This window comes from Lissotriton vulgaris, chromosome 6 (assembly GCF_964263255.1).
Source record: "Lissotriton vulgaris chromosome 6, aLisVul1.2, whole genome shotgun sequence".
NCBI lineage: Eukaryota > Metazoa > Chordata > Amphibia > Caudata > Salamandridae > Lissotriton > Lissotriton vulgaris.
Window position 1 is genome coordinate 1,443,918,718 of NC_141694.1, and position 25,800 is coordinate 1,443,944,517.

The 25,800-nt window shown below is 44.6% G+C and overlaps 1 protein-coding gene across 1 annotated transcript in view; it reads left to right on the plus strand.

Moving 5' to 3' along the window:
• Window positions 1–25,800, plus strand: part of MTHFD1L (methylenetetrahydrofolate dehydrogenase (NADP+ dependent) 1 like) — an 884,753-nt gene that overhangs the window by 102,318 nt on the left and 756,635 nt on the right. The window contains exons 5-7 of the mRNA XM_086927571.1: window positions 10,901–10,947; window positions 12,697–12,804; window positions 19,001–19,075. Coding sequence (XP_086783697.1) covers window positions 10,901–10,947; window positions 12,697–12,804; window positions 19,001–19,075 — 230 coding nt within the window. The remainder of the gene's footprint in view (window positions 1–10,900; window positions 10,948–12,696; window positions 12,805–19,000; window positions 19,076–25,800) is intronic.

Consider the following 25,800-nt stretch of genomic DNA (forward strand, 5'->3'; position numbering starts at 1 on the left):
TATTTTGCTAAAACATGTGTGGGTCTGTGTGTGTGTGTGTGTGTGTGTGTGTGTGTGTGTCTGTCTGTGTGTGTGGATCTCTGTGTGTGTGTGTGTGTGGGGGGGGGGGGGGTCTGTGTGGGTGGGTGTGTGTGTGTGTGTGTGTGGCTGTGTGGATAGCTTTTTTTGTAGGTGGCTCTATGTGTGGGTTTGCTCTGTCTGTGTGAGGGTGGCTCTGTGTAGGTGGCTCTGTGTGGGTGGCTCTATGTGAATGACTGTGGGTGGCTCTGTATGTGTGTGTGGGTGGCTCTGTGTGGGTGTAAATGCAATCGGTCATGCATATGCAAGCGATTAAGCTATTGACTTTGTAAATGACAATGCCATTTATTTAACGATTAAGCTATTGGCAATGTAAATGACAATGCTATTCATTTATGATTTAAAAAAAAAAAATTAAATGTCATGAGCAATGCCAATATCTCTACCTTTAATAATGCCGAGACCATTGCATTGTAAATGCTTGTTTGAATTATTGATGAGATGAGGTCTTTAAAACAGCTAAAGCAGTCTGTAGGCTGACCTAAAGGGGAGTAAAACGGATGCAGAAATTAGTACTTCTAGCTGCGGCAATTGCTTCCCAGAAGAAGGGCTGTTAGACCTGGCATCTTTGGCGTGGTTTCCCCCGACTTTTTGCCTCTACCTCCTGTATTTTTGATTTTGTGCTGGATTTCATTTTTGCTGGTTTAGATGCGTTGGGCACTTTGCTACTGCTGATCAGTGTCAAAGTGCAAGTGCTCCCTGGGTTGATTTGCTATTATGATTGGCTATCCATGATTGGCAGATTTGTTTCATCAGTAGGTCCCTAGTAAAGTGCACTGAGTGTGTCAAGGCTGGTGATTCAAATGCTACTAGTGGGCCTGCAGCACTAAATGTGGCACCCACATGAGTAGCCTTAAAATGATAACTCGGGCCTGCCACCGCAGTGCCTGTGTGCAGTTGATAACTGCCATGCTGACCTGACCAGTGTCCCCACTGGCCAGGCCTAACCCTTCCCTTTCTGTACACATTGGACACCTGTATGGCAGGCCCAAGGTTTTCCCCCTGTGCAGGGTGCAGTGTTTGTGAAAGGTAGAGCATGTACTAGTGTGGGTGGCATGCTCTGATAGTTAAATACTACCAATTTCGTTTTTCACTGTTGAAAGGCTACCTTGCCCATAGGCTAGAATGGGGAATGATGTGTACAATGTTTACCTGCATATCTTCCCATAGGAGCAAGATCGAAAATTGAAGTCTTATATCTCTGAACTCAGAATTTAATACCCCATCTTTAAGAGAGGATGGTTTTTTAATCCTGTGTTTGAAAACAGCACTTTTAGAAAGTGTCTGTTTTCTTGTCTGACCTTTCTGTGTGCCTCTACCTGTTTGTGAATTGACTGTCTGGTTTGTGAGTGACCGGGGCTGGGGTGGCTCTAGGAGGCTGGGTGAGTCAGCACTAGGCTAAAAAACTCCATCTGCATCTTGAGTGGTGGGAGGGGATAGCACTTGGGCCTGAATAGAGCTGTGCCTGCCTTCCACAATGCTGGCTCCACCTCCTGCTGGGTGGCTGATGACCCTGCCCATCTCTCTCAAAGGAAGGAGGTGTCCACTGGATGGAGACACCCAGAACTGGTTTGGACAGGGCTCAGAGCCCTCCTGCACAAAGGGATCAAAGACTTTTTGGGGTATAACTACAGGACCCCAAACCCCTGAATTTTAGATCATCCTGGAATCTAGAAGGAACCTCTGCCAAGGAGAAAAGCTGGAAGACTGAAGAGGAAGGACTGACCTGCTGTGTGTTTGTAGGCTGACGTGCAGTTGCTATTCTGCCAAGGAGAGGGAAAGGACTTTGCTGTTGCTGTGTCCCCTGCTTGAAGAGATCTCCAAGGGCCTGAGGAGAGCTGGCCTCCTGTTAAGAAGTCCCAGGAACAAAGAGACTTCACCTCCAGCTTCCCCCCTGAACTCTGCTGTGTAAGTTCTGACCTGCCCAGAGTACTTGATCCAGTTGTGGGGTCTCTGGAGGTTGTATCCTGCTATTTGGGGAGCTGGAAAGGAAGAAGAGAATAAGATCTACAATTTTGCATGCATCGCTCGCTTGCGGAGCGCTTTGTCAACAGTGCGAGAAAATTCCTGTCGCTGCAAAGATCTTCGCTCAAGATCGTTGTTTTTGCATTTGTCACCCCGAGTGGGATGGGTATGCTCAGACGTGAGTCCCATGCTCTCCACACCACTGGAGTCAAGCTATCCTGGCGGAAGACAGCTGATAGCCAGATGCTTGATTCCGGTCCAGGAAAGACATGGCTTGGCAGTTTGGGCTGGACTGTTCCCATGAGGCTCAGGGTCAAGGCTGATTTGCATATGGCCATGTCTGAACTGGGGTGGTGTGGAGTGCAAAAAATCGATGGATTTAGGCCCAGATCTCTGTACTGGGGTGAATGTATGACATTGTTCTGCATTCTGTCCATCAATTGTTGTTTTTGCTAAGATCGTCTCAGCGCTTGTTGTCGCTGCAAGACCCGATGCGTCTCATTTGCGGAGCGCATCGCCCCGGTGCGGGAAGATTCCTGTGGCTGTGAATATCGTTGCAGAGCCTGTCGTCGCTGCGAGACCCGACGCGCACCGCTTGCCTGCAGACCGCATCCAGTCGCTGCGAACATCGTCGCAGAGTCCAGCACCAATGCCTCGAGGGGCCTCGACAGACGAGGATCAACGCTGCGCCGCGCATCGCCGTTGCACCGAAGATCGTCAATGCCCCGGAGATCGTCGAATCGTGCCTGTGCGAGACGCTTCCACTGGAGAACCTGCAAATCGGAATCCATACAAGGTATCGCATCGCCCCCCCATACAGACCGGATTCGACGCAACCCGCCCACTGCGTGCAGCGGGGTTGTCGCATCGCCTCCCCAGGGTCTCAGAAGTGACGCATCGCTTGTTTTCTGACGCTTGGAACTTTTGTCGCATCTACAGGTACTTTGGGCTAAAAGTGACGCAACTGTGGCTTATTTTGGTGCAAACCCTGGAATTTTTTTAAAAGTCTTATTTTGGAACAGTGTATGTTGGATTTTTGTTGTGTTGGTCTTGTGTAGTATAGATAAAAATACTTTATTTTTCTAAACTGGGGTCTAGTCCATTTGTGGTGTTTTCACTGTGTTACTGTGAGTGTTGGTACACATACTTTACACATTGCCTTTGATAAGCCTGTCTGCTCGTGCCAAGCTACCAAGGGGTGAGCTGGGGTTATCCAAAGAGTGTATCCCCCTTACCCTGACTAGAAGCAAGGGTCCCTATTTGGACATTGGTACATACCTCTGCCAACTAGAGACCCCCAGATCTAACAAGGGCCCTTTGCGCACAACCTCTGCCAACTAGAGACCCCCAGATCTAACAAGGGCCCTTTGCGCACAATCTGGAAGCCCACTTGGTAGGAGTGTTTGTACTTGGAAAATCGGATGTGAAAGGTAAGCCAGATAGGTCGGTCGGATAGGATACTGGGTTCTGTGCAATCGGACATGACAAACTGCAGTTCCAACAAGCATTGGAAATGCAATAGGTCTCGCAGTAGTAAAGTTTGAGCTATAGGTGTTATTTATTTTTTTGTTTTTTATTTATGTGTTGTTTTTTCGAAATAGCTAAATTAATAGCTTTCTTCTTTACAAAGCCAATAGTTATAATTTTTGTAAATGTGACACCTCTAGCATTTGTAAAGCAACATGTTTTGTAATAACGGGACTTATATGTGACTTATATGTATTGATATAAAAAAAATCAATGGCTTTAAAAAACAATTAATAATTAATACGTAAATCAAATGGATTTTATTTTATATTGGCAATAGCTTAAAGTTTATTAAATATATTTAGTGAAGATGCTGTGGTTGCGCTGAGTGAGGGTGAGGGTGGGTGAGGGTGAGTGAGGGGTTGAGGGTGAGTGAGGGTGAGGGGTTGAGGGTGAGTGAGGGTGGGTGAGGGTGAGTGAGGGTGAGTGAGGGTGGGTGAGGGTGAGTGAGGGTGAGTGAGGGTGAGTGAGGGTGAGTGAGGGTGAGTGAGGGTGAGTGAGGGTGGGTGAGGGTGGGTGAGGGTGAGGGATTGAGGGTGAGGGTGAGGGATTGAGGGTGAGGGATTGAGGGTGAGGGATTGAGGGTGAGGGATTGAGGGTGAGGGTGAGTGAGGGTGAGGGATTGAGGGTGAGGGTGAGTGAGGGTGGGTGAGGGTGAGGGTGAGTGAGGGTGAGTGAGGGTGAGGGTGAGGGTGAGTGAGGGTGAGGGTGAGTGAGGGTGAGGGTGAGTGAGGGTGAGTGAGGGTGAGGGTGAGTGAGGGTGAGGGTGAGTGAGGGTGAGGGTGAGGGTGAGGGTGAGTGAGGGTGAGGGTGAGTGAGGGTGAGTGAGGGTGAGGGTGAGTGAGGGTGAGGGTGAGTGAGGGTGAGGGTGAGTGAGGGTGAGGGTGAGTAAGGGTGAGTAAGGGTGAGGGTGAGTAAGGGTGAGTGAGGGTGAGTAAGGGTGAGTGAGGGTGAGGGTGAGGGTGAGTGAGGGTGAGTGAGGGTGAGGGTGAGGGTGAGTGAGGGTGAGTGAGGGTGAGGGTGAGTGAGGGTGAGGGGTTGAGGGTGGGTGAGGGATTGAGGGTGAGGGTGGGTGAGGGTGAGGGATTGAGGGTGAGGGATTGAGGGTGAGGGTGAGGGTGAGTGAGGGTGAGTGAGGGTGAGGGTGAGTGAGGGTGAGGGTGAGTGAGGGTGAGGGTGAGTGAGGGTGAGGGTGAGTGAGGGTGAGGGTGAGTGAGGGTGAGGGTGAGTGAGGGTGAGGGTGAGTAAGGGTGAGTGAGGGTGAGTAAGGGTGAGTGAGGGTGAGTAAGGGTGAGTGAGGGTGAGGGTGAGTGAGGGTGAGGGTGAGTGAGGGTGAGGGGTTGAGGGTGGGTGAGGGATTGAGGGTGAGGGATTGAGGGTGAGGGTGGGTGAGGGTGAGGGATTGAGGGTGAGGGATTGAGGGTGAGGGTGAGTGAGGGTGAGTGAGGGTGAGGGTGAGGGTGAGGGTGAGTGAGGGTGAGGGTGAGTGAGGGTGAGGGTGAGTGAGGGTGAGGGTGAGTGAGGGTGAGGGTGAGTGAGGGTGAGGGGTTGAGGGTGGGTGAGGGATTGAGGGTGAGGGTGAGGGATTGAGGGTGAGGGTGAGTGAGGGTGAGTGAGGGTGAGTGAGGGTGAGGGTGAGTGAGGGTGAGGGTGAGTGAGAGTGAGGGTGAGTGAGGGTGAGTGAGGGTGAGTGAGGGTGAGGGTGAGGGTGAGTGAGGGTGAGTGAGGGTGAGGGTGAGGGTGAGTGAGGGTGAGTGAGGGTGAGTGAGGGTGAGTAAGGGTGAGTGAGGGTGAGTAAGGGTGAGTGAGGGTGAGTGAGGGTGAGTAAGGGTGAGGGTGAGTGAGGGTGAGTAAGGGTGAGGGTGAGTGAGGGTGAGTAAGGGTAAGGGTGAGTGAGGGTGAGTAAGGGTGAGTGAGGGTGAGGGTGAGTAAGGGTGAGTGAGGGTGAGGGGTTGAGGGTGAGTGAGGGTATTGCTACGAGCTTTACAATTCCCTGCATTGTATTCACTTAAAAAATTGTTTTCGCATCTGGTCCCTCCGTAATTAAAAAAAAAAATCCATCCATCCTCCTCTTTTTATTTTGTACAGTTTTATAGAGCGTGAACTTGACCCAAAGGTATTGAAGCACTTTAAAGGTCACATTAATTGGGGAGATGAAGTGATTTGCAGTGACAGGATGTTAAGTCGACTCCAGCACTTCAATTGGTCCCCAGTTAGAAAGTCGGCAGCTCCTGCAATAACCACTCCCTGTCCTCTACATGGAACATCACATTAGTGGTTAAAAGTAAATGTTAGGCCTCAGCCTTTGCTTTCAAAGAGCATATAAAGCCCCCTTCTGGTGCAAGCGGAAGGTTTGCTTTTAACACCAAAGGTGTTCAAACAGAGCAGAGATCCGTACACGTTTCTTGGTACTGCTGTGGTGGCTGTTTGGCAGCTGAATATTTTAGAAAATCTGGCATTTACTTACGTACGTTCGGCTCGAGTGCAGAGTTGGGTCCCAGGTGACGAGCTGAGAAAGGGTGTTGCTGGCTTGCAGCCTCTGAAGTGATTGACAGGCAGTCCCAGGAATGCAGGGCTTAGGCCCTAGATGCCCGGGACTGCTTGTAAATATGACACTTCTAAGCGTCATAAATGGGAGGTCTCTTTAGACCCAGATAATTGAAGTCCAGGGCCAGAATTTGGTCAGCCCTTAGCCTGCATAGTGATTGAAAAAACATAAAAGGATACTGCTGTTTGGCACATGTTCACTGGAGCATGTCCCTCTCAAGATTGCTTGACTCTATTCTCAGAAGGAAGAGAGGCAGTCAGGCATTGAGGGCACCACTCTGCGCAGGCTTAAAGCCCTTATTCTATTAAAAAAGAACTAATATGGATAGTAATTGCTCTTGACAATTCCCATCCATATAGCTTGCAAATCTTGGTGGGCGGTGCCCTGGTGCCCTCTACTGGCAGCCACTGCTGCCCGTTTCAATGCAGAAAGTAACCAGTAGATTTCAGTCCAACTCTATTCTACAGAAACAGTGCGGACGCGTGTGTAAACAGTTATAAAAGTCGAAGAAATATTCGGCACGTAAAGGCTAATTATTAATTAATGTTCTAAGAATAATGTTAATTAGAATTTGAGGAAACCGAGATGAGAAGTTTTACGGATATGTAATACTTGTGGAAAAGATTTTCTACCAAATGCCATTCATGATAAAAGCAGATATTTTTCTCATCTTTTGAAAAGCTCATTGGTATTTTCGTCCAACATCCAGAAGATTAATTCAAATGAGTTAGAGATCTTACCAAAAACGAACAATAACTCAACTAGTAAATCAGTAAATATATGTGCACAGGTTAGGCAAACAATCCTTCCATTAAGTGATTACAAACCTCAGAGTGCTAAATAAAAATAAAAAATACATGAACTAGCAACGGCTGCTGTTTCTGAGGTACCAAGGCTGTTTTGCTAGTCGGGCTTGACGATTTCTGGTCTAATTTTTGCAAGAGACTACGCGTGGGGGAGGAGAGGGAAGTGAAGAGATCTGGAGAGCTGCTAACAAACAAATCTATGGCGGGGAGGGGGCGGAGCGGGGGAGAGGGTGTTAAGCAGCAGGGTACAGACGGCTGACGGAACAGACGGCGAACAGACGGCGGGCATTCTGGAAAAAGTAAAGGCAAATACTAGTACACCTATGGACATCTCACGTAAACGACGTGAGTGTTTCTGGATATTCTTTTTTGAGTCTGTAAAACAAGGACTGAATGAAGAAATTCAGTGGATTATTACCAAACCCTGGTAATTACTAATACACACTGGTTGTTTTCAGCTTTAAAGTTATACCTGGGTTAATAAATTGGTTACTGTGAGGTTTTACGAAGCCTTTCTCTATACTAGTGACAACCCAGAGGTGTGCTTATCTATCCTCTTTAGGCTTGAAGAGGGCTTTCATGGGTATATGCAGGAATGGCCAGGTGTATGCTAAACATTAACATGGTCTTATATGCAGATCATAATTTTTCTGCCAAAAGTGAAAGGTAAGTGTCTTGATCCATCACTGCTAGTCGAGAATTCGATTTTCAGGAACCCCTAACAACTATTGCCTTTCACAAGTGCTTTTAAGGTAACTCTGTATGTCGAGAGTGTATATATATATAAAAAATTCCCCCTCCTTTTCTTTGGGGGGTCCCTTATCGGTTGAGCACGTTTCCGATTGTTAAATTATCAGTATGCAGGGGTCTGGCCATTTGATCCAATAGGTAATAAATGTTCGGAGACTTCGACTTTACTTACAGCTGAATATTACATGCCCGCAATTGACATCGTGTCGACATCAAGGTAGTCCGTTGTCTAAGTTTAGCGTAGGGCAGTCGCTTGCGATGTGGCATGAATTTGAAGAAACGATTACAGGAGACTTCGACTTTATTTTTAGGTATATATTATATGCCGGTACTTGATATCGCGTCGATACTACTCTAAGATGGCGACAAAGTGAGTCCGCTGTCTATGTTTAGCTTTCGGCAGCCGCCTATGACGTGGCATGAATGTGAAGAAACTATTACAGCTGATAGCTATTACAGCGTTCCACCTATCCGCTTGCGGGCTATTTAAGTTGGAAGCATGCCGTGCACTTCGCAGTATCTAATAACCCGAGGACGATGGCGGAGAAGATTTTTTACGGATATGTAATACTTGTTTTGCTAGTCGGGCTTGACGATTTCTGATCTAATTTTTCCAAGAGACTACGCGTGGGGGAGGAGAGGGAAGTGAAGAGATCTAGAGAGCTGCTAACAAACAAATCTATGGCGGGGAGGGGGCGGAGCGGGGGAGAGGGTGTTAAGCAGCAGGGTACAGACGGCTGAGGGAACAGACGGCGGGCAGGGGAGGGGGCGGAGCGGGGAGGGGGTGTGAAAGCAGCAGGGGCCTGGAGTGCGGCTGAGGGAACTGATGTGCACGCGCTTTTAAGCTCAATGCGCATGCGCATTGAGCTTAAAAGTCACAGGCACTGCAAGGAATCGCCACGATTCCTTGCAAGTTGGATAAAGAGTGGATAAGCCCCCATAGTCTCGCTTGCTCGATGCGCATGCGCATAGACAGGCGAGACCTAAAAAAGTGTATGAATTACTTCTGGTAGCCTGAACTTGTGATATGTGGGACAGTTTATTGCGAGACAGACTGATAATATGGTGTGAGTTTTTCAGGTCATGTAGTCAAACTGGAAGGCATGTGCTTTCAAATGAGCATAGGCTATGTAACGGACTTCTTGATCTGACTTGACAATAAAACATTCATTATAACTTCATAAAATCTCAAATATCAGACCATTTAGAATGTACTAGCAGCCCGCCCCAGCGTTGCCTGGGGCAGAAGGGGGCTGGGGGCAGCATTCCAGGCTTGCGTGCACCTTACCTCAGCGCTTGCTCCCAGTCACACAAACCCAGGCCCCCGCTCCAGTCCGCCTCACTTCATCGCCCCCCACTACTCTCACTTAAATGTCTGCACCCTCCAGTCCGCCTCACTTCACCGCCCCCCACTACACCAAGCCAGTCTACACGCCCCGATGCAGTCCGCTATCCCGCTCCATTCCGCCTCACTTACCGCTCCTCCCCGCGTACTTCACCGCTCCTCCCCGTGTTTCACATACCTCATGGCGCTGTAGTCATGCTACGTTCTCCGCTCCTCCATGCGCTGTTGTCCTCCATTCCGCTCCAGTCCGCCTTACTTCACCGCTCTTCCCTGCGGTTCACGTACCTCATTCCCTCCAGTCTGGCTAAGTTTTCCGCTCCTACCCGCGCTGTTGTCCGCTCCTCCTCGCTTTCCTGTCCTCCGATGATGTCAGCACGCACGTTGTTAGCACACACGACCGGCGCTACTTCTTAGGGACTACTTTTTTTTTTATTGTTTATTTTTTAAATATCGTTTATTTTTATTTTTTTATAGCCTATGTCCATCTACTGGACCCCCCCTTTCCAACGCTGTATTGGGTGTTGCGATTGGTGGTGTACTTTTCGAGTTAACCTGGCTCAAAGGACACAGTTCTCTCTTTATAATAGTAGTATAGATAAATGGACTCCGAGGCTATGTCAAATTTTGACAGTACTTTTTCAAATAACTGTGAAACTGACAAATTTCCCCTTCTTCGCCATGGGTTTCCATATCATTTTGAACAGGTGTGTTCTTCCAGTTGGTTCAGCTTCTGGAAAGCGCAGATGTATTTATAGAAAACCAGGACATGAAAAATCAGCGTCCTGCTGAAATAGTTATTTGGTCATCCTCACATTGAGGATTGATGATCATATTGTGTTATTCAAATCCGTATAGTGTATATATATATTGGAAGTAACCTCGCTATCTGTCCCTAAACCTTAAGACCCCTTACCTCCCTTTACCTGCCACTGAACCATTAAAACCTCTTGCCACCATACCCGCCCGGACTCCAAGTCCCTTAACTCCGTAACTTTTCCCGTCCTTGAGTCCTAAAATTTTTACCTCTTTTCCTCTACCCATTCTTGAGCTTTAAAAAACTGTTTACCTCTGCACGCCCCTTTACCTTAAAAAATGACTATTCCTTTACACTTTAAATACCCATTGGGGAAAAAAAGCATTAAAAACGTCATTAACCCAAAGAAAAAGAAGCAATTGCCGACATGGTGAAGTACTGCAATAAACGGGCTATAAATGGCCTGCAATGTACTTACCTGTATTGTACAGACCCACTAACCCACATTGTAAAAACTGCCTAGCAAGTGTTACATACCCAAATAATAGTATGGTTGCGGAGTTTTTATTCCCCTTTTGTTGTCATTGTGTTTTTTTGGGCAGTTTCTTCTTTGTGTTGATAGGCCTTTTTGACACTGGACGACTGAAACTTTTGATTGTAGTTGCAAACTTTTACTAGTGATCTTCACCAAATTTTCAGACCATGGATTCAAAAGTGTTGCTTAGCGGCAGATATTTTATTCTCATAGTGGATCTTTGTGCCCTATTTCTTCGTCTTTCGTTCTTTTATTTTAATCTATCTCATTCTAAAGCAGAGTGCATTATTCTCTGCAGTTTTCTGGCATACGCAGCAGCAATGTGAACATGATTTTTAATGGACCTATGCAGGATTGTCTCTAGAATACTGGATCATAACCTTCTTGATGGTGGAGAAGCAGTATGCTACATCTGTTGTTCCTTTTCAATTGTGTGCATAATTAAACAAAGCACAAGTTGTGTGATGAGTCTGATCTGGCTTGGTATGTCTTTTTATATTGTATCAAGGTAAGATTAAATTGTTTTTTACTTATTTTGCATCAACCTTTTCAGGTGACGCAAAGCTGACCTTGATCTGATTTAATTCCACAGGTGGAGCAGCAGGAGGTGGATATGCTCAGGTTATTCCTATGGAAGAGGTAACAATCCATGCCATATTAAGTTTGCTGTCTAAAATGTTAAAGGTCTTCTGTTTACAGTAAAATAAGCGCAAACGTTTGAGATTTAAGTGCATTTATAAACAAATGTTTGTAGCTAAAATCATAGGCTGGTGAAAACGTACTACAATTCTGAAAGAATAATGGAGTGCTCTCTCAAATAAAATGCCTGCCTTATTATTCCATAGAATATACTTAGATTAAATGTTAGATGATAGATGTAACCTGTGACACACCCCCTCCCACCCCCCCCAACTTCAGATTGGGTGCCGAAAAGAGTAATAGCCTGGAGGGTCATTCGTGTCCTATTAACCTAGTCCTATATCTTTAAAAATATTCAAGTAATATGTGTGAAAGCCAAGCCGACTTTAACCATTTGGATGGCTTATTGTCTAATAATGCATAAAAAGACTGCCTTTAGTTTAATAATTAACCACATTACTGAAAAATTCAACAAGGAAACTGGAACAGCTCTTGTTGTCAAAAAAAGGTATAAATTGAGGCAGGATCTTTTCGCCCCTTGAGATTCTGCTCTCTATCCGGTGGCAGGCTTCAGTGTTGTTTTCTCTCCATATACACTAAAATGATATGGTAAAACATTGAGAAGGTTGGCTGATTCATTGGGAGATGGACTGCATCTTGCGATGGTGATATTCTAGTTCATTTTAAGACTTGGCTGGCGTGGTGCACTTAAGACTACCACCACTAAAGTCACTGGCGCTTGCTTCTACATTAAAACCTCCCCCTTGTCTAAACTAAATGGAAGATGGAAAAGCACATTACTCATCAGTCTTATCCAAAATAAATTAGTAAGAACACACTCACCTAAAAGATTATCAGCCTTGGTGTTCAAATCCAGTGCATGCTTTTACAGAACGGGTGTGAGGATGAGTGTCCGAAATGGATGATGTCTCAAAGACAGAATGGGGCGTTAATGGCTAGATCCAAAGTTTAGTTAATACACCAAATGATTTTGTAACAATTTGTACCTGTAAAGAGGGGTGAAGGAATGGGTAATGGGTTGTTGTAGGGAAGGAGGTAATATGTTAAATATTTTCAGGAAGTCTGAGAGGTAGGATATAGTCAAAGAGGGTTAACGTGGGTGTCTGGGTTTTGGGTTCGATATAAGCTGAAAACAGTATGGTGGACTAAGCTCCTCTGGGAAGTCCTGTGTGTGCAGGTTAACGGCTATAGTGAGCGGCTGCGGCTTGATAAGGTTTCTTCAGATCCAATGAGAGGGACCGAGACTGAGCAGGGTGAGTTTTGATTACTCATGAGTATCCACTTTAGGGATGACCAGGTAAGTGGTTGAGTGAGAATTGAAGTGCTCAGTGCTAAAGTTGGCATTGATGCAAAAAGAGCTTGTGTTATAGAAATAAAATCTCTCAGTAGGTGGTATAGCGGGGTCGGGTAATTGTCTTAGACAAACTGAAGTCACCTGAATTGGACAGATTGGTGATGTTCCAAGTGTAAGGTGGCAAAGGCCAAACTAGGCTGTGATTGTTTAAGGCAAGTGAAACTGAGAGTCACTCCCAATTCAGGATATGTTGAATAGGGTGTGGGAAAGGTGGTGTGAGCGAAGAATATTGCTGGCCATGAGGATCACGATGGAAGCAATCTGTTATTTCTGGCATAAATAATTAATGAATTGGAGCCAGACAGTGGCCAAATGCAACTTGCTGAAGTCACCAGCGTAGTAGTAATTAATTAATTCTATTTCTCATTCCATAGTTTAACCTTCACTTGACCGGGGACATTCATGCCATCACTGCTGCAAATAATCTTCTGGCCGCTGCCATTGATGCTCGTATTTTGCACGAAAGTACTCAATCCGATAAGGTAGGAATCGCCGTTTCACTGCATCTTTTGACATGTATGTATGTTTTCGCTTGGTGCTTCGTGTGGTGCTTGAGTTTTAGTCTGCCTCCTGTATCCCATTCCCAGTCTGTGGGCTGGGTTGGACTGGGGCCGCAAATAAGCCCTGGCTCCAAAATAAACATGGGCTCCATTAGCAAATCCAGTAGCAAAATATAAAGTGTGCCATATTTGCAAATTGAGCCACTTTTGAACTTGTAAAAAATTCAAAAATGATGTTTTGTAATTTATGGGGAAACTTCATGTGTTTCTTCTGCTGCAGTCAATGTTTGTGGTAGAAAGTAAACACAGTAAAAAAACTATTAAAAAAGCGTCTCAACAGACCATAGAACCGGCTCACACACGGACTTGTCAGAACAGCCCATCTGGCTGGCGTTGCCATATTGACTCAAATCAAATCAAATATAACTTTATTCGATTGTTAGAAAGCAATCATAAAAGTACAGATACAAAACATTTCATTAAAATCTTTAGATAAAATACAATTTACAATTTTCTTTGAGGTACAACAAAAATTCATCAATTGCAGGGGATTCCGTCCAGGATATCATAAATTCTAAGTGCATTTAGATAATCATACTTTTCCTACTGAGCATTACATTTTTCAAACACAATGTTGTTGTTGCGACACACAGGTGATTATCAAGACATTGAATATTAAGCATGGCCACACGACATTGACGGTGGCCAATTTCTCTCAAAAATGCATTTGATATGGACTCATACTTCAGTCCTGGCTCGTCTGTGAGCGTAGTGCCACTCTTCAGGAGAGAACAAGTTTTCACACCTCTCTCCCCGCTCCCGAGCACAGTGTACTTTCATGTGTGCCTCGCTAAATTCTGAACAGCCTTTAAGCCAATTAATGAATTCTCGCTCCCACCTCTGAACATCAGCCGGGCCAATAAATGGAAATGTGTGTTTTAAATGCTTCAAGACACTTATCAGAGTTTGACCAGTGAGCCACACAGAGTTGATCTCTCCATAGCATAAGATCAAAGGATGTAAAAAGCATGTGCATCTGAGCAGATTGTCGTGTTCCTGACAATGACATTGTTCCTTGCACCCCCCACCCGCCAAATACATCAACAACTCCCAATGAAGTCTTCGGATTAACGTGACCGGTATCTATTATCAAGAAAATATATGAGAGAGGAGAGATTCATTCGGCTTCCAGCATTAATAATCTTGCAATTATTGAGGAATGAATCACTTGTGTCAACAATCCAGTCTCAAGAATATAACCGGAAAAGGAGATATTTTCACCAGTCACTTTTCACGACTGCGACCACCCAGACAGTCTTCCTCCCGGTTGGAGGTTGGTTAATCACTCGAAGAACCGAACCCTCAAGTGATTACGACCTGATGATGACACTATCCACTATCCACCGTACCACACGAGCGGAGAAAAAACATATACCACACCAATAGTATCCTTGAGACTATGGATTGTTGACACAAGTGATTCATTCCTCAGTGATTGCAGGGTATCTATTATCATCCTATTTCTTTTCATATATTGAAAATTAGTAAGAACTTATCTGAAGGCAGACTTGATAGGCTGCCCCAGGTGAACATCATCTGAACTACACAGTGAAGCCCACAGTGACAAAATGGATCTTCAGCTCCTGTAATATCCAGGTCAACCTCTTTGCAACAAAACCTAATGCCAAATACCATCAGCTTTGGTTTTGAAAGGGAAGCAGTGGAGTAAACAATGGGATATGTATTTACTAGCATCTGTCACGTAGACTCATTTGTATATATTTTCCTTTTCTTTACAAAAGTAGCTCTCAGTCTACATTATCTTGCTCTGAATGCTATAGCGTTGTCTTGTATGAGGCGTTCAGTTTTCAGTACCTGGCCAGGGCATGTTTGTAAATTTTCCTCAGGACTCATTTTATCTCACAAGATAGGTGCCACTTCCTTCATTTTGTTGAAACATGTTTGCTAGACATGTTTAGGGTTGTCATCCAAAACTTTTATGTCACTTTCTGAAGACAGATCTGAAAAAAAAGAAATCAGCCAGCTGTATTTACATATGTAGAATTATGGGATTGGGGCATAGTGTCAAAATATAAACTTCCATATGTGTCATAAGGGGTACATTAAACCCTTCTCATATTTTCTGGCTGACATATTTATTCTGACAACTGTACAAATCATTTAGCAACCTTTGAGCCCAACACAGACATTCTAGATGAGCGCTTTCTTTATTCAGTCTGACCCTGTTGATATTTTGGCTTACCTTCCCATTTCCAAGTTGTACATCAGCAGTAGTTTCTCTGTCCTGCATTTGTTTCTGATATCCATAAACCGTAAAATATCTTCTTAGAAGAGCGGCAATCATTGCAACTCTTTTAAGGTGGGAGGAGAGGTGGTCTCTCCTGGCAAGCACTGAAATTGTCATTCCGGTGGAGTTTTGCAATACCTGCAGTTTGACAATATTATCTTTGAAGGATCTTGTATGTAAAGTTTGTTATCAAACACAGCTTTCGTCCTAGTCCAGTGATGGCTGCTCTATAGCTTTCCTCTAATAGTGGTCTAATTCTGTGTAGAAGGCTAATGTGGTAGCTGATGGGTGCCAAAACAGCATCTGTATTGCTCTCAAGTGACATTTTCTAATAAAAAATCACCCCTAGCTTTTTGGCTTTGGCCTTGACAAAGGTTTTACATTTATCACTGTTAAAACTGTAATTGTTCATTTTCAATATTGTTATAAGAACATTATGGTTGAGACCTCATGTTCTTTCAGCCGTGAATCCTCTTGATTCACGGCTGTTCTTGTTAACATTAGCATCCCCGGATAGCACAAACACATCTGTGGTGGTGTTAGCATATTTTTGGAATGCCACATTGTTCTTACCATTACATTATGCACATAATTAATATCCTCCGGTGAGGTTACGAAATGCATTTGTGAATACTTTGCATGTTACTCAGTGGGTGTACTTGGATGGAAGAGTGGGAGTTTGTGGTGTGGCCTATAGGGGAGGTATTTTGATGTTGTGCATGGTGACCAAGCTGTGCTCTTACCATGTATGTGTTCTTGCGCCAGTGGCATGATCCTGAGTTCTGTGACTTCCATGCCGTCTTAGTGATGGAAGTGGTTCTATCTTAAGAAGGCTGGTGAGCAACACTGCTGGCGACCAGGCTGGTCAAGGTCATTACCACTCTGATCCAACCAGATCAGTCAGGCTTTATGCTGTGCTGTAACACAGCCCTCAACCTACGGAGGCTGCATGGGGTCCTGGGAGGCGCGTCGAGCATACACGAGCCGGCTATCCTGTTGTCCTTGGACGCAACCATGGCCTTTGATAGGGTCGAGTGGCCCTATTTATTTGCAGTTTTGGGGAAGTTTGGTTTTGGCCGTAAATTTATAGGTAGGGTCCGTCTCTTATATACAGATCCCCTTGCCAGGGTTGTGGTGAACAACCACAAATCCGCCGACTTCTCTTTGGAAAGGGGTACACGGCAGGTGTGTCCGCTGTCCCCACTATTATTTGCGTTGGCGCTTGAGCCATTGGCGGCATGGGTTCGTTGGGACCGATCGATCAGAGGACTACGTTGGATGCCGGAGTGGGAAGATAAGATCTCGCTGTACGCAGATGACATTCTCCTTTATCTCACTACTCCCAGGGAGTCACTGATTAGTTTCCTGGATGTCCTGGCCATATTCGGGAGATACTCTGGCTTCGCCATTAACTGGGCAAAGTCGGTGCTATTCGTTCTCAGCGGAGACCCCCCGGTCATTCCGAGCTCCGGCCCAATAAGAGTTGAGCGAGTGGGATTTCGATACCTGGGCATATATGTGACTATAGACCCGTAGCTGAGATATGATAATAACCTGGGTCCTCCTTTGGCCAGATTCCGCAGGGATGTGGTGAGATGGAAGTCACTGCCGCTCTCCCGGTTAGGTCGAGCGGTGTTGTTTAAGATGATGACCCTTCCCCGCTTTATATATGCGCTTCAGAACACAATGGACCCGGTGCCCCCCTCATATTTCACTGAAATAGAGTCCCTCCAGCGGCAGCTTCTCTGGTAAGGCAGGCCCTGCATAGCCTTTTCCAAGCTTACTCTTCCCTGGTATGATGGAGGGATCGGCTTTCCAGACCTCCGGAAATTCTACTGGGCCTCCCAACTGGCGGCGATAAACCATGCTGTTTACGGGTCTCCTTTGGACCCTGGATATGCGATGGACCGTGGCCAGCTGCTGGGGGGTGGGGGGGACTTCACCAGGGCTCTCTATGCTAGGAGAGGCCGATTTCCTCTTGTCGGGCCAGCGGCGCACGGGGTCCACGTGTGGCATGCCGTAACTCGCTTACTTAAATGGGAGGGGAGACTTACTTTGGCGACCCCGTTGTGGAGCTCAGAGAGACTGGGCAGCTTGTAGAAAACAAAGGGCTTTGACAAGTGGGATCTCATTGGGATTTCACAGGTTAAGGACATTTGGGGGAAAGAAGGGATCCTTACCTTCGACGCCTTGCAGGGTAAATGCCATCTGCAGGAGAGTGAATGTTACCGATACCTCCAGGTCAGGCATGCTCTACTTGCAAATATTCCCAGGGACGCCTCGCTTCCAGAGGCCTCCCCATTGGAAGACCGGGTCTTGGACGGCCATATCCCGGAGAAAACTATCTCACTGAAATACAAAAAACTGGTTAACCATACGGGGGACCCATTGGTGATACTTCAAGAACAGTGGGGGGCCGATAGCCTAGTATTAGATGATGAGGACTAGAGAGAGGCAGTCTCCTCCCCGAAAGTAGTGGCCGTCCAAATGAGGCTTAGGGTGGTGCAATTGAACATTCTCCACCGGTCTTACACCACGGGACCTCGGCTGGTACGGATGGGCTAGGCGGAGAGTGGGGAGTGTCTGAGGAGATGTGGGGAGACGTGGACGTTTATGCACATCTTTTGGCACTGCGTAGAAATACAGGACTACTGGGTCAAAATCCATGATAAGATCCGAGAGGTAATGGGGGTGGAGTTGGTGCTGGAGATCCGACGATGTGTTCTGAATATCTCGGAACCCACAGAACTGACCTCACATGGGAAACAATGGGTGACCCTGGCGTGCATGATTGCAAAGCGTAACATTGCTCAGCTGTGGGCTGCCAGTCAGCGCCCCAGGTGGGGAAGTGGATGGAGGATCTAGACTGGTGTATGTTTAGGGAGAGATCAGTCTACGTTGCCAGGGGGTACCCCGGGAAGTGGGGGAAGGTCTGGGGTGCTTGGAATTGATACAGGGGGGATATATGTACTCCTCCAGCGGTTAGAGATGTCTTAGTAGTGCGGGACTCCCCGTAATCCCGGAAGGTTATTCTAAAGTGTCATTCTGTTACATGGTACTGTATATTTGACCACTGTGAAAATGATGCATGTCACCTGATGCTCTTATTCTGTTTTGTTAAATAAAAAGATTTTTTTTTTAAAAAGAAGGCTGGTGAGGTGAGTGTGATGAGCGGACAAGGTGGGGGTCGTCGGTTGCTTCCAAGAAGTGGATCTCTGTTGGCCTCAAACAATTAAAAATGCTAAAACACTTGAAAAAGGGAGCCACGGCCCATTCCAACGCACACAAAGGCAATTTAAATTTGCTCCTTGTAGACAAAGCTGCTTGGAATTTATCAATTGCCCCTAAGGGCTGAGAAGAACTGCCACAGATACTTTTTTACGTTTGAGTCAGAGTCTATATTTGAAAAGCAAGGAGCACTTACCCACGAAACCCAATTCTTTGCCTTACCTGTATTGGAAGGACCCACCATCAATCCTAGATTAACCTAATTTGTGGATTTCTTTATTAGGCCGCCCGGTTTTGAAGCCATGTGGTTTCACTTGCTTGAGATCTTTGCGGAATTTTCTGGTATTCCTGCACGTTTGTGCTACTCATTTTGACTAGTCCTATAAGTGCACTTATGAACTAAAAGGGCCTTATGTACTAATAGACAGCTCTTCATATTTTCTTTATATGTTGTTGTATGTTTATATGCTGGTATATGGATTGATTATTCCAATTGACCTGTTATAGCTTGAAATATCTGAGGTGCTCTGATATTTTATAGAATCCTGATATAATCCCACATATCCAGGATGGCGACTTGTATAGTTGGTTTACATTTCATCACTTGTTTTTGTTTAAATAAATTCTGATTTTATATTTTAGGCTTTGTATAATCGTCTGGTCCCATTGATAAATGGTGTGAGGGAATTTTCACCAATTCAGATTGCCCGTTTAAAAGTGAGTAACTCTTTCTCAACATATATGTTGACTCGTTTTATTTTAATTGTTCATACAACAGAACCCATCATAAACATCAATACACACTCTGTTTTATTGATTATCGATGCCTGCAAAATGTGTGCATTCGAACGATTATTAATCCAGTGAGCTATTTTTTAGGGTGAAATCAAATGTATTTTTATCTAAACGGAGTTCGAATTGATTGTCTTTTGTAGCAGTTTAAAATGTGTCTTGGTTGTTCTTTTCTCTTCTAGGTTTTTGACACCTAAAACGGAATTCACCGAGAAATTCATTTTTTGCCTCATGTTCTTTAAATGCACAATGAATATCAGACTTTCCGAGCATGTTCTATGATCAGACTTAACATACTTACAAGCAGTTCGCTCTTTTGTAATAATTAGATGGATATGCCGTGGAATAAATATCCAGTATGCGTGCCAGAGTCTAGTTGACATGTGTTGTCTCACTGAATATTTAGGCAGAAAAATGTAGAGGTGCAGAGAGGATTATAATCGGTCCAGTAACTCCCAAATAACATAATGAAAACTAATGGTGTGCAGTTCAAATGAGATCAACACTATCGATTTTGATAAGTAAATCTAATGGAGGTCCCAAACAGCATTTAATATTTAGGAGCAAGATCCTTCACCCACCAATTGGTGGCATGCTTCATTATCAGGCATATGCTTCTCGCCGTGCTGGCACTCCAATGCCAGATGGGCCCTTCAAGAGAGCTCTTTGATGGACATCTTGTTTCAAAATCAGCCACGATGTCTACCTTTGTAGATTGGTCCAATTCATGGAAAGTAGATTGGCTGAAGATTTGGAAACAAAGGACTGCTAAAGTGAACTAGGAACCCCCTAAAAATGTATGCTATTCTTGGAGATCTTCATCAAGGTTTAAAGTAATGGAGACCTCTGGGAATTATTGTTCTCTAAGATCTAATGTAGGTCAACATGTTTCTTGGCTCTTGTTGTCCTTAAAGAGATATTCGTCAGGACCAATGGCTAGTGCCTAATCTATCTCTGGGCATTTCCTGCTATCGGTTATCTAAGACAAGTGTGCCCTTAAACTGGACCCGCACCTGGTGTAACAATCATCAAAACAATATTGAAGTTACCTCTGTTCTTGTGGGGGACTGCGTGATGCTGAACAGGACCTAAAAATGTATTAAAACACAAGATATACAACATATAGTTTGTTTCCAAATAATCACACTGAGCTTGCTCTCTTAGAATACTCATGCGTGTGCTCAATATTCATGAGGGATAGTTTCATAGGCCTTACACCTTTTATTGCAATGAAACCACAGTACGCTTCAATATGCCCTAAAATGTAAGGGAAATATAAAACATACCGAGGAGAACATGTTGTATGTTGTTTTGTTGCCAAGTAACAGTAAATAGCTTGTTCTCCATAGGTTCTCATACAAGTGATAGGTAAGTCAAAGACAAACATCTTATTAGGTTTGCCCCTCCATCACATTCAGAATAGTGTGTGTATGAAAGCAGGCACCAAAACACACATTTTAGTGGACTTTAACACACTTGAGAAAAAGTAATAATGGTTACTGGAATCTCAACTAGAGCCTACAGTGGGTCTGGCCCTATCACTGTTCATGGAGACAGAACCCAGTAGGGACTATCTGTATGAAAGATAGCTATCGCTTAAAAAAATATTTGGTCTGGAATGTGGCGCGGCCTGAACCAAAAGGTTGGCTTGAGGCACGTATTTGTCCCGAGGAGGGTCCCCGCTGTTCACCTACCAAACTCCGTGGATCCGGAATGGATGTATGACCGGAGACAGGTAGGTCTTTTATATTTGTCAGGTCGCTGAAAGATTTAAGGGCATGTCTGGCATTGCAGTGCCTGCCCAACAAGCAGCATAAGTCTGATAAAGCATGCTACCAATTGGTGGGTGAGGGCTCTTGCTCCTAATCATTAAGATGTTTGACACCTCCATTAGGTATACTTATAAAAATCGATAGTGTGGATCAATAAGGACTGCACACCAGTATGTTTTATATATATATATATATATATATATATATATATATATATATATATATATTCACTGAAAAAACCATAGTTTTCACACCAGTTGTAGTTAGCAGGAAGTTTTACTCGCATAAAACCATTGCATTGAAATTCCCACGTTATAGTTAGTTGGACTCACTATAACTTACGCGTGCAATGCACTGCTGATGACGTCACATATTGCATCACTCATGACATGGTCAGTGACATCACTGATGACACCATCCAGTAAATGTGTATCTTTTTGAAAAATAAATTTGTTTTATCATTCGATAACTTTATTTCGCTCAAGAGACCATAAAAGTGCAATAAAATATGTACAAGCACAGTAATAAAACCACAAATACAATTGAGTTAAAAAGATATTAAACAGTGAGTTATCAAAGAATAAGCAGATAATGGATGTTGGGCGTTATTTCGTACTAGAAAAAAGAATTCTTCTCCGCCACATGCCAAATAAAAAACGGGAAACTGCAAAAACAGTGGGAGGGGCAGTGTCATAGGTTAAAACTCTTGTAGCTTGGGAACATTGACTAAACCCCAAATTTTTGCACAGTGGAAGGATCCAGCATTTCCGAATTCCGCTGTATGCGGGGCAGAAAAATAATATATGTACAATGTCTTCCCTCCAATAGTTGCAAGCAGGGCAATTGGCTTCTGACAATAGTCACCATCTGGATATAAGTGCCCCTATTGGTAAGGAGCCATGCCTCAGTTGGGTGTACAGTTTTCTTGCGAGTGGGGGCTGCACCAAGTCCAGAAAAACCTCCGTCCTGGGGCTAACTTTCGTCAGAAGAAACTCTGTGGTCAGCCTTCCCAAGGAGGTCGAGCAGTGTAGAGTTTTGAGGTTGTAGGACTTTACAGCCGCCACTATTTGGGACCTTGCGTCCTCACACAGCAATCTTCCGGTGCATCCCAATGTTGTGACATACCAAGCTGATGGAAAAAAAACCTTGACATGGGCCAGCCAAGGTATGTTCTTGTATTGTAGCTGGTTCCAGATTGCAGTGAACTCTGCCCTAAAGGATGCCAGCTCCGGCACGGACCAAAGTCTTCTCCAATAGAGCAGCGGTCATGCAGCTGCCAGCTCATCGATGGATTCCAAGCCTAAGTCTAGGCGTAGTGGTATTAGGGGAGTACTTTGTGGGAGAGCTACCAGATGGCGCATAAAGGCATGTTCAACCTTCGATAGCTCATGTACTTTCATATGTCCCCAAAGTTCTGCGGCGTACAAAGCTGCTGGCCTGACCTGCATTTTATAGATCTCAAGGGCAGGAGTGACAGGTTTAAAGATCGAAGCGCTATGAAATCTGCTTATACCTCCCGTAATCTGGGACAGTCTCAGAGATGATTTAGAAACTTGGTGGTCCCATGTGAAATGTTCAGTCAATGTGACCCCCAAGTATACAAAAGTCTTGACACGCTCCAGGGAAATTCCATTAAGCAGAGGATTTGGGCGGGTATGTCTCGGGGGATTGAAGATCATGAACTTTGTCTTCTCCAGGTTGACCTCCAACCCCCGTGAGGCACAAAAGGACACAAACCTGTCCAGGACCCGCTGGATGCCCGTTGATGTCCGCGATAACAGCAAGGTGTCATCCGCGAACATCAAAGCGGGCACCCTACCAGTGGCCATACAGGGAGCATCATTGTCCTTGATGCCAGAAAGTACATCAATCAGACCATTAACATACAGGCTAAAGAGGGTGGGGGCCAATACACAGCCCTGGCGTACTCCCCGGGTAACGGGGAAACGGGCTGATAGTTCCCCGTTCCTTCCACATCTCACCTGCGCATAATTCCCCGTATGGAGTCTGGTGAGGGTTTTATATATGTATATGTAAAAGTTGATGGAAGAATAAATGTTTAAATAAGTGTCTAAATGGATGTTTTTTTTTAATAAAAATTGATTAGTTAACTGGCTTATTAAGTGTTTCTTAGTGAATACATATATTAGTGAGTAATGTTTAAATATTTATATATATGTATTAGTGTTTCACTTTGTGTCTAAGTGGCTGCATGGGTTGGTGAGTAGGTACATGTGTAGGTATATGGGTTATTAGATTTTTTTAGTATCAGTATGAGTGTTTGTATGGTTTTGTGGGGGTATTACTTATCACATAGATGCATGAATGACTAACTCTCTCTTTGTATGTGTTTTGAAGACAGCATATGTGCAGGACTGTATGGGTGGATGAGTGTGTATATGTGTGTGTTAGTGAGTGAATGACTGTCTCACTAGTGTCTTTATCAGTAACTACATATGTTTTAATCTAGTATATGAGAGTATTGATGTATATAAGTGAGTATATGAGAGAGTGAGATATTGAAAGAGTTCCTGTTTTAAATAATTGTGTTTCTATAAGTGATTGTTTAAGAGAGTAAGTATGTGTACGTTTCCTTAGAAGTAAGGTGGTAGTGTGTGTATAGCTGTATATGCAAATAAATGGATGTTCAATAGTTTACTTGCATGTGTGAGTATGTGTTAGAGTAACTTTTGGATGACTGTCGGTGTGTAACAGGATGTATAGGTGAATCACTACATAAGATGAGTGAGTATATGTATGAGTGACTATATAGAACTGTTGGTGAATGAGTGGATGTGTATATAGATGGTGGAATGATTGAATTGGTTGTTGTAACTGGTATGGGTATCTCTATTTCTTTAAAAATTTTAATTTATATTTTTCAATATGTGTTTCATGGGTTACATTACAGTGAAAGGAGGTCTGTCACTCTGTCACAAGGATGGTGTCATCAGTGATGTCATGAGTGAAGTCACTGACCATGTCATGATTGATGTAATATGTGACGTCATCAGCAGTGCATTGCACGCGCAAGTTATAGAGTCCAACTAACTAGAACGTGGGAATTTCAATTGTTTTATGCGAGTTAAACTTCCTGCTAACTATAACTGGTGTGAAACCTATGGTTTTTTTCCGTGAATTTCATAGGTTTTTTAAATGCTAATTCCTAACTATATATAGGGCCTCAAACCTATGAAATGTAATATTTTTTATAATGAATCCTATATTGTATATTTATATAATACTTTTTTTTTTCCCCTGGTGCGCTCCCGGTGCGTGCCCCGGTGTGCGCACTGGAAAGCGCATTTTTTCGGAGCGCCCCGGGTCGCGCACCGGTGAGCGTCCCGTTAGCGCTATTGCCGCGAACGAAAACATCATGACGTATCGCGTAGCCGCGTCCGCGTGATATGCACGGCGTAAGCGCACCCGGAAATACTCAAGCGAATATGATCGCGCAACGTAATCCTCTGACGCGCTTACGCGACGCGCCCCGTGGCGCGCCCGGGGCCGCGTCGCGTAAGCGCGTCGGGTCATGTGACCTAAAAATAACACTTTTCATTGGTGCAGAACAGTTTTGGTTTCTAAATGATGAAAGCCCGGGTCATGTGACCTGAAAATAACACTTTTCATTGGTTCAGGACAGTTTTTTTTTCCAAATGATGAAAGACCCCACCTTTTTTCCTTATTCTGACTTTGTCCTTTGACTGAGGAAGACCTGTTTGAACATCTTTGAGAAAAATGTTGTACTTTAAAATGGCTACAGTAGGAGCAGCAGCTGGAGCATCTGCACCACCACCACCACCACCACCAAGAGGACCACCACAACATTACATTGGTGGTCAAGAAGAGGAGGAGGAGGAGGAAGGGAGAAGGTGGCTGCCAGAAGACAATACACCATAAAAGCCAAGGCAGCACATTGTATGGGAGTTTTTTTCAATCCCAGAGGGCAAGAAAAAAGTCAATGCGCCCAAGGTGACTTGCCTAATGTGGCATGGAACTTTCAAGGGGGAACCCTAACAAAAAATATTCTTTCGGTAATAATACCATGATTAGGCACATGCAGCGCAAGCATCAGAACAACTATTCTGCCGCAGAGGTGAGAGAACTGGCCAGTAACCCTCCCCAATCTACAACCATCACCTCCAAAAGAAAGCAACCCACTCCATCGGGACCAGAGACAAGGGAGACGATCCCTTGCATACAACCACGGTTTGGGGAATTCAGAATTACATGTATTTTTTGTGGTAAGACCATCTCCTATGGTGAACAGAGCATAAAGCTCATCCTCCTTGCTGGTGACAACCACAATTGCCCCAAAAAACCCTAATGTTTTCCTGTTTTTTTTTTTGTTGCTCCAGTTGAGCCATTTTCAATTCCCTGTTTTTTGTTTCTCCCCTTAAAAATAACAAAAAAAATATAAAATAGTTCATAAAAGCCAAAAAAAGTACAAAATGTTAAAAAACATTAAAAAAACATAAAACAACAAAAAGAAGAAAAAAAACAGTTCTTTTTAGAACTACCTCCAAATTATAAAAAAAAGGCTACATTTTTTAAAAACTCTATCATTCTTTTTTCCCATGGAATGCTTCCCGGTATGCTCCGCGGTGCGCGTACCGGGAGCTCCCCCCGTGCAAATCACAAAAAAAAAAAATTTTATTTGCCCCGCGGGGCCCTTTTATAGCCCCGACATCAACCCTAGGGGGTCAGGAGGGGTCTACTCTGCCCCCTTATGGTCATTTCCCCCTTTGTTTTTGCCACCTCTTGTGTCTCGATCCTACAGAGACACAAGCTGGCGGCCGCTCCGAACTGTTTGGAATGTTTACAGACACCCGAGAGCCAATCAGGTTTCCGCGCGCGAACTCGCGTAGCGCGCTGGTT